Here is a 12,993-nt window from a genome sequence, read left to right on the forward strand (position 1 = left end):
TCTCTCTCTCCCTCTATGTCTCTCTTCACACACACACAAAATCACTCCTGTATCTGTCCGGAGTGAGCGGAGGCCTCGGTATGACCTCTCCAGCTGGCACACTGTGTTCTAGTATTGTCACTACAGCCTTGCATTCGAGCTGTATCTCAGATAATCACATCGGACCTGTTCTCTGAGGCTTAAGCTGTCAGATATGCAAAATACATGACCTCCACATACACACACACACACACATCATTATTATTATTATTGCTAGTTAAGATAAATTAACACAAGATCATGCAATCTTCTGTCAAAACAAAAAATATAACCATATTTCTTAACAAAGAAATAGTTTATTTTTATCCTGAGAAAAGAACAGCAAAGTCAAACTTGGTTTGTGGAGTAAGGGAAAATTTTGGGGTAAATCATACTGTATGTTTGGAACACTGCAAAACATCACAACTTGCACATTTTTAATTGCAGCAATGTACATATGCATCATTGTATCATTTAGTAAAGAAGTGTTATATATCAGTAATAATCAGTCTCACTCAAAATTGGTCTTCCTCTCATCACTCCCTCCCAGTTTTATTATCTTACCTCAACTCTTTAATGACTTTTAGCGTTTGAATTACTGAATATATGCAGTGTTTAAGCTTTGAGGTGCAATAAATGCAGTCACATGTGAATACACAAATAAATGCACGTGCACACTTAAATACACACTTGCTTGTCTAACATTTTTCACTTCTTTTTGCAGACTCAGACTGTTCAGGAGGCTCTAAAGCGAACTCTGCAATTCTACAGACAGCAAGAGATCAGGTAGGATTGTCTCTCTCGTTTTCCGTCTGCCTCGCTCGCTGTTTCTCTTTCTGACTCTTGTCCTCTTTCATCAATCTCTAGACTCAGATACTCTCTGTCACTTGTGTCCACCTGCTGACTTGTTCTACTGTCCCCAACACTCATTTTCTACCCTTTGCCTATTTTTCTCTCTTCTTTGTCTGTCTGTCGGTCTTCCCTGTCTCTGTCCCTCATCCTCCCATCCCCAGACTCCCTGTCTTCTCCCTCTCTTTTTTTTGATCACACAGACACAAATAGAGAAAGAAACACTCACACGCATAGAGACACACTCCATCAGCTCTTGTGTCTGCCTCTCTCTCACTGTCCCTCTCTGTCAAAATAATAGAACTCAGGATTCAGTCTGGGACAACATGTGATAACATTGTCTATGAAACTCGTCCTGCATACAGCTATAGACACTGGATTGGAACAACTATGGATTTTTATTTCTCTTTGGTGCTTGTCTTTTTCTCTCCTGTCCACTCTCCTTCACACCTTGGTCTTACTTTTTGTCACTCAATGTTTCTCTGCTTGATTCATGCACAGTGTAACTGGCCTCTCTGTTTACTTTAAGCTAAAGGTTATAAATGTAGTGAAGCTTGTGACTCAAATGTCACTCCTCTGATTGTCCAGCTAACAAAATAAATCTGAGTGGGAAAGTGAGAGAGCATTTCTGGCTCCTCCCTTACTTCCATTGTTGAGGTGACCTTGGGCACTCTATATTTGTATTTTCCAACCGCATCAGTGGATATGCTCAGTGACTAATGAATATGAATCTACACAATTAAAGGGTGAGGTCACTCAGATCACAACAACAACAACAACAACAACAAAAATCCAAGTAGTATTAATGCATGCAAACATCTGTCTCTGATTTATACCATCACCCAAATAAATTAGAGATAAATGGAATTTTATTAGCGCTTATTATTAGCTTATTAGCGCTTTGTTAGTTCTTCCTTTTTGCTCACGGCTAATCATGCTTGTTCTGTGTGTGTTTGGTTTGTTTCTTTCACAGGTGTCAGGATGTTGGTAGTGAGGAGAGGCGAAGGGAGAAGAGAGAGGAAAAGTGTCCATTTCTAGAAAATTCTGGGTCAGAAGAGGATGTCCTACAAATCCTGCAGTACATGGCCACCATACTGGGTAAGAATGTGATGTGAAGTAAGAAGTGTGTGTGTATTATTGTCTGTGAGCATGGCAGCTCGCAGGCAAATGATACTTTGGATAAAATGCTATGTAAATGCAGTCCAGTCTTTTTATGTTGTATCGATTGTACTGTACTGTGTTATTTTTATTACATACTCTTTGCTCCCATGCATGTCCTCAGTATTAGTATAAAATGTATGTGTGTGTGTGTGTGTGTGTGTGTGTGTGTGTGTGTGTGTGTGTGACACTAACACACACAAGCCATCCCCTAGAGGCTAGACCTCTAAAACACATTGTAGACACATGTAATGAAAAAGGAAGATATAGTATCATGACCTAGCCAGCGTGCATGCAAATTTACAGATGCAAAGGCACAGACACACACAGATACTGTATGACTCAGTCCCAAGGCTTCTACTGTCTCTATGGCCCAACATTGAAACACACACACACACAGACACAGACCATGTCTCGGTGAGTCACTCAGTACATTTTTGTCCTCCTTCCTCTCTTTCCTACACTCCTTTTCCTCCCCCTGGTCCTCCTTCTATGTCCTGTCTCTCTGTTGCGCATTAACTGCACATTACTACTGTATTAGTCAACTTCTCTGTCCTTCAGACCTCTTCTTATCTACATTTTTTTAACCCTCACTCTTCTTTTCAGCTTACTCCATGCTCCACCTCCTCTCTCTTTTTGTCCTCTTCTCATTGCCTGCAAATCCTCTTCTCTCTCCATCTACTTCTACCATGCCCATGGTTTCTTTCATCTAATTTTTTCCGTGAAACTCTCTCACTGAGTTGTAAAAAAAGTCTTAGATTTACATAAATAAAAACAAACTGAGTTTGTGTTATGCTGTCCATTCAGTTTGTGCTTGCTATTTATGTGTAATTAGAGCGCCTGCGTTTACTATGGCATTTCCAAATTAGCACCTGGGACAGCCTTCCATATACATTCTGAGAGTAAAGCAGAGCAAAGTGCAGTTTAGTTTCCATACTTCCATCCATTTTATGCTGCTTATCTGAGTGCAAGTCATGGCAGCAGCATGCTAAGCAATTAGTTCAGACATCATTCCCCCTAAGCTACATCTTCCAGCTCTTCCTGGGCAATCCCGAGGTCTTTCCCAGCCAGATGGGACATATAATCCGTCCAGCACGGTCTGGATCAGCCCCGGGATCTACTCCCACTTGTATGTGCCTGGAATAGCTATAACCACAGGGAAGTGTCGAGGAGGCTTTACTACTACCAGACCCTGCACCCTCTGCACCACACAACAGTCCAGTTACACGCCAGCATCTCTGCTAATGCCACACCAATCTGGCTGTCCATCTCATGGTCCCATCTTACCTCTCTCACCTGTGTATACAGCTCTTAGTCATGGTTAACTGATCAGAGCACAGGAGAGCTTTCATAGTGGGTGTGTCAGTGGCAACCTATTGGTTCACTGCAATTTTTACAGTCAAGGCCGACTGCATTTTTTTACCTGCTACAAGCAAACATGTTTGGATCAGGTTAAAGTCAAAAAGCGTATGCCAGATCTACAGTGTTTTATCCTTTATTTGGCTGAATTTCAATTAAATGCATGGTAAAAAGAAGGTTTAAATCAGATGATGATAGTTATGCTAGTATGGCATTATAGATTTGCTATTTGAAGAAAGGCATTATTTTTCACTTCATAGAATTCCTACAGTCATCTGAAGGTGACAGGACAGATATACAGTATGTGTTTCCACCTTGACCAAATTGCCACTTCATTATTCTGCTAGTAAAACCACAAACTTCTCTGTGGTCTTCTGTACACCACGCTGTACAGTTAGCTATAAATTGATATTTGATATGCCAGCCCCTAACGCACCCACATGGTCCTTAGGTGTGCAGTGCACCTGTAGCCTTGAAAAAACCCCAAAAGACAGTACATGCATACATTATCTGTGGAGTTTGCATGTGTCATTCATTTGTGAATGTATGTATGCTATTTTAATTCAAGTTGTAAATGTGTATCTGCAAAAGTCAAAAAGTTGTTTGTGACAACTGCATTTTTTAATTGTGTCTTCAAGACTAAATCACCTGCATTGCTTGCTGTCCTCTCTTTAGTTTGTTTAGTTGTCTAAACCTTTTAATGCCTCCCTAATTTTGTGTATTTTCTTGCACATTTTTGGATTTTTTTCTGGGCTACAGGTTTATTTATATTAAGTGTCAGTTTTAATTTAGCTATAATCCTTTAATCCTATGTTATTCTCAGTTATTATACAGTCAGTAGGCATGTGACATGATTATTTTGTCTCATCAATATTCATTATTTTAGCAAGGCTTTGATGTTTGATTATTTTGAACACTGATTTTCTGTGGTTGATATGCTTAAAATGATTTTTGCTGATTTTAAGTGTAGGCCAAAAAATTATCATGGATCAAAGGTAACATTAGATTTCCTGTAAAAGACAGGAAATTATTATACACTCTTTCATGTACTTCTTAAGGGACTAAGTGTTCAAGTGCAGAAATTTGTTTTGGAAATAACTTTTAATGACAGTGAACCAAGTTGAAAGCTTGCAGAAGGACATGCCTCCTCAATCATACTGATTGTGTGTATTTGAACAGGTATATGACTGTGTATCACATCTATAACACTGTTAATCTATATATAATCTCAGTAGAGTGCAATGTCCAGTTGTTGACACCACAGTCCTCCTGTTTTGCATCTCCTTTCTCCCAGGAGTACCATTCTGTGAGCTGCGAGAGCATTTCGGAGAGGAGTTCTTTGGCCTCTGCTTTGAAGAAAATGAACGCGTGCTCCGGGCTGTAGGCGGCAACCTCCAGGACTTTTTCAATGGTTTTGACGCCATTTTGGAACACATTCGCACCTCTACAGGGCGCCGTGCCTCATCTGAGAGCCCCTCCTTCCAGTGCAAGGATCCCTACGAGGAAGAGACAGGGAGAAGAAAATTGGACAAAGTTGGAGAGCGAGGACAAAGAGATGGAAGAGGGAAGGTGTTACTTCTTCATTGTTTCAACCCTGCGCCTGTTGTAGGATTGGTCATGCCAGGGTTGATCAGAGCTGTTGCCAGGCGGATCTTTCATTCAGAAGTTGAAGTGGAAGAGGTACCACCTCTAACTCCATTGTTGCCCAATGAAGATGCAAAACACACAGACGGTGACTCTGTAACCCCAACTCCGACGGCGTCCCCCTCTGCGTCACCCTCCTCCTCCCCATCTCCTCCCTCTCCTTTCCCAACCTCTGCTCCCACGGTTTGCCTGTCCTTCCAAATACAGGAGACATCCCCTCCCTCCTTCTCCTCTCTCCCAAACTCTGCCTCAGTGTGCTCCAAGAGGCCTCCCCTCTCACTTTCCACCAACCCCAGTGATCTGCGCATTGGCCTGGCCACGTTTTGCCGTGCCTTTCCATTTCACCTTGTTCTGGGACCTCGCATGGAGCTACTGCAGCTTGGAGAGGGATTGAGGAGGCAGGCTCGCATCGAGCCTCACCGGAGTCTCTCATTCAGGGACTGTTTTGAGATTGTCTCACCCAAGATGGAGCCTTCGTTCCAGGGCATCCTGCTGAGGCTTGCATCACCATTTACCATTCGTACCAGGCCCGACACCACACAGGCTGGCACCAAGGAGAAGGTAAAGATATCATACCTAACAGATGGTGCTATTGCTCAAATCTTACATTTTACCACATATTATAAAGACAATTGCAGTAATAGAAACAGTTGTAAACTGCAATTCAGTTTCAAATTTTACAAGATTATTTCTGTGTTATTTGATTTTTTTCCTTAAATCTACAAATCCCCTGTAGAGACAAAACCCAGTAATGAATTTAATCAAGAAACAGTATTGTCCTTGTAGCCACAGACTAGTAGTCAGGGTCACATTTCAGATGTCTATGAGTTATTATTAACAGCTCCACCAAGTAGTGATTTTTCCCTCTAAACTTCTCACATGGTTTCATTTCAATAAATGTTCAAATGATCCAATATTTCAGCAAATTCAAAGATTAGAGAAAATTTCAAAAACTCAAAACAGATTTGTGTATCAAAACGTTTCGTCTTTCCCATTAATCATCTCACGACCCCTCAGATTTATCTGGTGACCCTTTGGAGGGGCCCGACCCCTAGGTTGGGAACCACTGGACTAAACTAGCTAACTGTATATAAAGTAGTTGAAACTAGCTCCACCTCCAGCAGCTACAACAGTATCATGCTGCTTACTGCTAATACTTCTGTACTTTTACTTAAATAGGATTTTTCATGCAGGGCTTTTACTTGTAATGGAGTATTTTTACATTGCTGTATTGGTACTTTTACTTAGGTAAAGGATCTGAGTACTGCATATTCCTGTATTACAATGAACATGGCCGGGGTAATTTATTCTAAAAATGGCTTTGTCGCTACAGAAATGGCTTTTGATCACTGGAGAGTAGCTCCATGTTGGGTAGACATGCCCTAAACTTAATAAAAACCATCCATTTTATGCATCTTTAATTAATTGGTCATTTGGATCATAACTGCACTTTGTTTTGCAATGCGTTCACCCTGTGTCATGGTAAACCACAGAGCCTCCTGTACTGGAAAAAAGTAAAAGAAAAAAAAAAAGGGTGCTCAAGCATCTCACCATCTCTTTGCTATTAATCTCCCAAATCAGAGTTCCAAGTGTTTCATTTGAAATATGTGGAGTGCAATACAGCCATGGAATAATTTTCCAGTTTGTTACAAATGTCATTGGATAAAAAACCACAGTGTTCCCTCCATGAGGATACATGTCAGGACAGAGCGTAATGTCAGAGTTTGGTACATAATACTAATACAATAATTTAATCATCTGTTGGAATTGGGAAGTCTTGTTTGGAGAGTAGCAGTGTTATTCTCTACTATGAAAGTTTGGCCACACCATCTTCAAAAACAAAAGAAGAGGAAAATCTCACTGTGGCACTGTTTATACTGAATGACATTCCATGACACACCTGTGAGCCTGTGATGTTTTCGCATGTTAGGAGAGAGGTTTGAATTGGTTTGAATTTGCCAGAAACAATTAATCAATCTGAGTTGCATGCTATATCCAGTTATTTATTGATTGGATGGTCTCCACAGGCTGTCAGTGACAGCACCAAACACCCTGATGCTAAATAGAACTGACAGAGAGGAGACTGATCAGTCCAGCCGCAGTTCTGTGCTGTGTATACATTTGTGTACGGATGGGTGAGTTAGGTGTAGGTTAGGTGTACCCTTTGATCCACCACAAAGGTATAAAATAGTTTCTGACAGTTTTGGTTACAAATTTGTACCAATTTGTCCTGAAAGGTGCAGTTACTGAGAAAGCACACTAGGTGGATGGGAAAGGTGGGTAGGAAGCTGGTGAGGGATCATGTCCTTGTCACATCACTAGCAACTCCTCCTCAAGCCAAGAGTGGGAGTGAAAAATACAATAACCAAAACAAACAAATGAATTAATAAGGATAGTTTTCTCTCAATATTGTGATATAGAGGTTGTCACTTTGGGTACATACAGTACAATAATTGGTAATTTTACAGCACAGATGCTGGACCAAGAAAGGATACGCTAATGTACTTTTAATTTACACATTGTAAGTGTAGCTGAAGTAGCTCTCAGCCATTAGTTCAACATAGTTCTTCCTGGTTACAATTATTGTTTTGTTAAGGGGTTTGTAGATTTGTGTTTGCTTTGTGATTGTTCTTCATGTTTTCTTTGTGATTGTTCTTCATGTTTTCTTGTGATGTGCTTCCTAGTTGTCCTATGTCTAGATTGGGGCTAAATATGTAAATAAACCAGACAAATTACCAATGCACAAGGCTAGCTCTTGCTTAAATTGACATGTACCTACTATTTTCACTCATGTAGGCAAAGCAGCAGTATGTGCAAAAGGGTTGGGTGAATTTAAATGAAAATTTAAAAAATAATTGGAGCAGGGACGTGCAGAGGATGTTAGAGGGGCAGGGGCCCAAATTCATAAAAGACATAATACACAATGACAACTTCACTGCTGACTTTAGTTAATGCAGATTAATTTGACGCTAGAAACTCAGATTAACTTCACTAACACTGAACACACCTCATTGGCTGTTTTTTACAGAAGGGAGGAAAACATCCTTAATTTCGTCATATTTCTTAAGTGTATCATATCGTCATTATCTTGTAACTTGTGGGGGATAATGATGCATACCTTTTTCACAACTTCATAACTAACTTAAACAACTCGGGGAAATGGGTTACATAACAGTGTCCATACGATAGTCTGTAAAAAAATATGGATGTAGTCACCGTGATGTCACCCATTGCTTTGTGGACTGCCGTTTTGAAGCCTTGAATTTTAGATATTTGACTGTGGCCATCTTGGATTCGACTGTCGCCATCTTGGACTTTTGGAGCCATAAATGACCATATTTGGACGAAAGGGTGGAGCTGACCCTAGTGCTAGCTGATACTGGTTAGCATGGTGCATTTACGATCTATGGTTCACTGTTAACATTAACATATACTAAGTCTCTGTCAGCTGTACTCAGAAAAAAAGATGAGGCACTGAGTATATTGTTGTGTCACACTGGATGTAGCAGGAATAACAGGAATTTATTTATTTATTAAAAAAACACCCCAGAAAAGGTGCACTTTCTCTCTAGGAGACCAAATGGACAGGTGCTCAAGCCCCCTTTGAGGTCTATCTATGCACGTGCCTAAATTGGAGGGTGTGGTAGTCAGATAATTATCCTCTCAATGAGTTACATTATGTGTCTTGTAGCTTTGAAATAGCTGTGCAAGTCAAAAAAGGCTCACCAACTGGAAATAAAGCTTCTACAAACAGGAAATTAATATTGTTTTTTGGATCATGCTGAGTGGCAAGACATAAATACACAGAACCACAAATCTGCAGCCAAGACAGATGGTGCGGTTAAAAGTCCTGTCATGTCATGTTTTCCTTCTTTGTCATAGTGCTGTTTGCACTAGTCTTTGCTCTGCCACAAAAATAGAGCCCACAGACAGCTAGCATACTCACAAAACACTCAAACCAGTTAAAAGACATTTCGAAACAAACTTGATACAATAATACTGGATCTGCAGATCATTTCAAGTAATTTGCTGCAATATGTAAGATGATCAGGATGTGCTGCTGCTTCGTCTTTAAATTATGTAAACTTTGAGTTCTCCATATGTTTAAATGCCGTAGAGAATATTCAATAGTCAAAGGATTATGGAGGGCAATACATTGTGTATATATTTAGATATTGTATTTAAGCATGTGCTGTAAAAGACTACTAAATTATGAATATATTTGATTATAATTATTTTAAATGGTTGTTGGTTAATATAATTTGTCATAGTAGTCAGTATGTCACAGTTTGGGAACTTGGTTATGAGACATTTTCCGTTCAAATCAACACCACAGAAGTGATTCATTCATGGGCTCTTCTCATGAACATTGTTTGCACTGCAATGTAGGGCCAGGATGATGTTTCAGGCTTGTGTACACAGAGCGCTAATCGGGTGATTTTGGTCTTGCTGTAGCCAAATAAATCAATCCCAGGATTTAGTGCATTAATCTGAACAAATGACTATGTAACATAACTACGTAAGTTCACATATCCTCCATATATGCATGCACAATAACTCACAATTCCGACATTCCACATGCCTTCAGGAATAACAGCAAGATTTCCCTCTTCACAGTCAGACCTTGAGTACCACTACAGTACCTCTCAGTTTGAGCTTTCATCCTCTCTCTGTCAGTCTCCATCACAAATTCACTCGTTCTCTCTCCCTTCCGCCTTTAACCAATTTCTCTCTTTTCCTTCTGACATATCTCTCCTGTCTCCTCTCTCATGTTCCCAGTTTTTTTTATTTTCTCCCCCTTATGTATTCAGACAGTAAATTAATTTAAAAAGGGTTTTCAGCTGTCAAAAATGGAAAAGAAACAACAGATGTTCAACAAATGATTTCTCTTTTTTCTGTCTTTCCATCTCTCAGTTTTCCACTTTGCTATTAGAGTTCCCTGATAAGAGTTAAGTCTTTTACCCTGCCTTTTCTATTTCAACTTGTGAGCTTGGCTGGAGGTCGGATCACAAATGCAATATAAGATTTGTAGCCTCAATATCTCAGTTTATGTCAGTTTTTCTTATTTTTAATTATATCAGTGCTTTGGGGTTTTCAGGGATCAAGGACATAAAATAGAAATTTCAATGTAATTCTCATATGTCACATGAACTCTAGAGTATACGTAAACTTTTAGTAGACTAAAGTATCTGTTTTTGATTCTGTGAAGCAGCCTTACATTATAAGAATTATAAGAATCTGTCTTCTTTGCCTTTCCCATCCAAAGACCACATGCAGAAAAAATGCTCCAACTTATTGACTCTGGTCTTACTGAGTTAGTGTAGTTTTCTCCTCTCTCATTTGTATGTGTGTCACCGCTGATCAGACCTGGCACGGCTGAAGTTTAAGTAAGACACTACCTCCAAACCCCAAGCATCAATCACCAACTAAACACTGAAAGATTTGCATTGCAGTATGCGTTGTGGAGCAGGGTGGGTGGACATTGTTTTTTTCTTTATTTTTGCCATATGAATCTTGTGTCACCTGGACAGAGAAGCAGAAAAAAGAGAGAAAGAGAAGGATGGGCTGACATTTTCACTAGAAAGGGCAGCGAGAGAAGGCGACAGGCCAAGGTAAAGAGTCCACACTCCCCTGTGCTGCCCTGTGTGTGTGTGTGTATTTGAGCGGCCTGTAGTGGATTTTCAGTTTGACTTCTTTCCTGTCTCTGCCCAGGGACATTGCCTGTGCAAGAGACATCCAAAGACCTACTGAAAAGGTCAAATCGCATCTCTCTGTCTCTGTGTAGTGTGTGTACTGTGGTCAGCACACGGGGGGGGGGTGCATACAGGTTGCGCTGTCAAAAACTCTCTTCTAACCAGCGCATCTCAAGCATCAAGATTCCTTCACAGCCCAGTTTCCTACATCCTTTATACAATCCTTTATTCCTAGTCTTCTTTCCTCCTTCAAAACAGAAGTTGGAACAGGTTTTGGCACGCATTAGCATGTTGTTACACTGACTAAACTAGATTGTGTTGCAGTTTCTCAACACAGTGAATTTTAGGATTATTCATCCAAGTTTAAAAATTGATTAACTCAACTGACCTGATGGAGGGAAATTATTGCTATCGTTCTCACTTTTTGAGGCATATGGAATAATGTTTGTTTTGGATACAATTTTGGGCTGTTCACATGCAAATTTGTATTTTTTGTCTAACTTCTTCCTATGACATTTGTACTTTATTCAATTAGCTAATTAAAAGAGGAAGATTGTGGACAAGGAACATTGGGGTAGGGGGATAAAGTCAACATCTTGCTTGAGGGGCCATCAGGATGTTCAACTCTGCAATTTCACACTTGTTATTTAACAAATGCAACTGTATCGCTTTTGTAGGGTTTTTTGACTGAGGTTTGTTGGTGTGTGTGCACATGTGCACCTGTGTGTCTGAGAACAAAGAGAATCTTGACATTAGCACCACCTTTGATCTGTTTCTAGATAAATCACTGATGTGTTGGTTTGTTTGTTCAGTGGAGAGTGCTTTGAAAATCACTGCCCTCTCTGTCTCTACTCTTCATAAATTTACAAAGCAGAGTGAATGAAACAGAAGAGAGGAGGGAAAAAAAGTAATGAACATGACAGATATATTTTTAGTATGATTGTTGAAGCAAAGATAAAGATAAATATGATCACTGGGTGGATACTTTGCCTTTTTTATTCTCTTTCAGAATTACCACTTCAATTGGATTAAAAAATGATCATGAAATAAGAGAAAGAAAAAAAGAGCTTTCTACTATCTCACTAAAGTCCATTTTAGTCACACATAATTCAACATTGGGCCTGGAGACAATGAAAACAAACCATTTGGCTAACGCTGTCCCATTTACAGTGATGTTGATCAATGTGTTCTGTTCCTGACAAACTGAGTCTGAGGTGTCCTAAAATGGCCACCATACTAATGGTGGCCGCTTTATGAGGGTAATAATGTTATAATTAAATAAATGCATCGACCTCTGTATCACGCTACAAACTGCTGCAGTAGGAACATTAATAAGAATAAAATTGGATGAATCACTGGCTTATTGACCAATATAAACAAGTCTTCCAGCTTTGGATGAGATGATTATGGGGGTAATGGTGCACATTTTCATACAGTCTGAGAGGTATTCATGGTGTTACACAAAAGCAAAGAAGTAATAGTGTTACGAATTACAAAAGAGAGCTTGAGAGAGGAGTTCAAACCCTGCTTACTGTCTCACCTCCACACAGTTGGTCAATCACTGCGTGAAGAGGGTGTTAAAGTCAGATTCTTGGTTGTGGAAAGTTAAGTAAACTGTTGCCACAGCTCCAAGTCCAATATTGGAAAAGTGTGAAAGGAGGAGATTTCCAAAGCTGTTCGACCATCAGACAAGCACTTCTGATGAAGCGTGCTGGCACCTTATGTATAAGCAAAGGAACAAGTGTTTCCAGTAAACTTTAAATTCTCGCCATTAACGTCATGGAAAGCGTATAGCTAATAGGTTGAGCATCTGGTTGTCAGAAGTCTGTTCTGCTGCACCATGAAACACACTTACAAAACGTTCAGACTGAAAACAGACCTGCGTTAAAACAACACAGTGGGCGTCCATGGGTACTGGTGAGATGATGAAATATGTTGCACAAAGACCGGTTTGAGTAACACTGCATATGACAATGATGTAGTGATGTAGGCTACATGTGATGCTATATTGTGTTGCAGCAAAAGTTGAGCTAGGATTAACATTTTTGTCAGAAAAGTCTTCGTTTTTTTGGCCACAGACCACTATGTTACCACCCCCGCTGACCCAACGCTTGTGTTTTTCAAGCAGTGCTGTTGTCTGTCTGAACACTGCTGTAGCAAGTCTGCCTCATGACCCTGTTCTATTCTGGAGCACTGTCAGCTTTACAGCGACGCTCTGCCTGCTGAATATGCATCCTGTAGCATTCAACAGTCATGGCTAGCATTGTTCTCC

At 40.1% G+C, this 12,993-nt stretch overlaps 1 protein-coding gene across 1 annotated transcript in view; it reads left to right on the forward strand.

Moving 5' to 3' along the window:
* Positions 1-12,993, forward strand: part of gucy1a2 (guanylate cyclase 1, soluble, alpha 2) — a 42,680-nt gene that overhangs the window by 8,929 nt on the left and 20,758 nt on the right. Inside the window, exons 2-4 of the mRNA XM_044354119.1 lie at positions 743-804; positions 1,841-1,965; positions 4,679-5,589. Of these exons, the coding sequence (XP_044210054.1) occupies positions 743-804; positions 1,841-1,965; positions 4,679-5,589 (1,098 nt within the window). The remainder of the gene's footprint in view (positions 1-742; positions 805-1,840; positions 1,966-4,678; positions 5,590-12,993) is intronic.

The sequence above is a fragment of the Thunnus albacares genome, chromosome 6, assembly GCF_914725855.1.
Source record: "Thunnus albacares chromosome 6, fThuAlb1.1, whole genome shotgun sequence".
NCBI classification, from domain to species: domain Eukaryota; kingdom Metazoa; phylum Chordata; class Actinopteri; order Scombriformes; family Scombridae; genus Thunnus; species Thunnus albacares.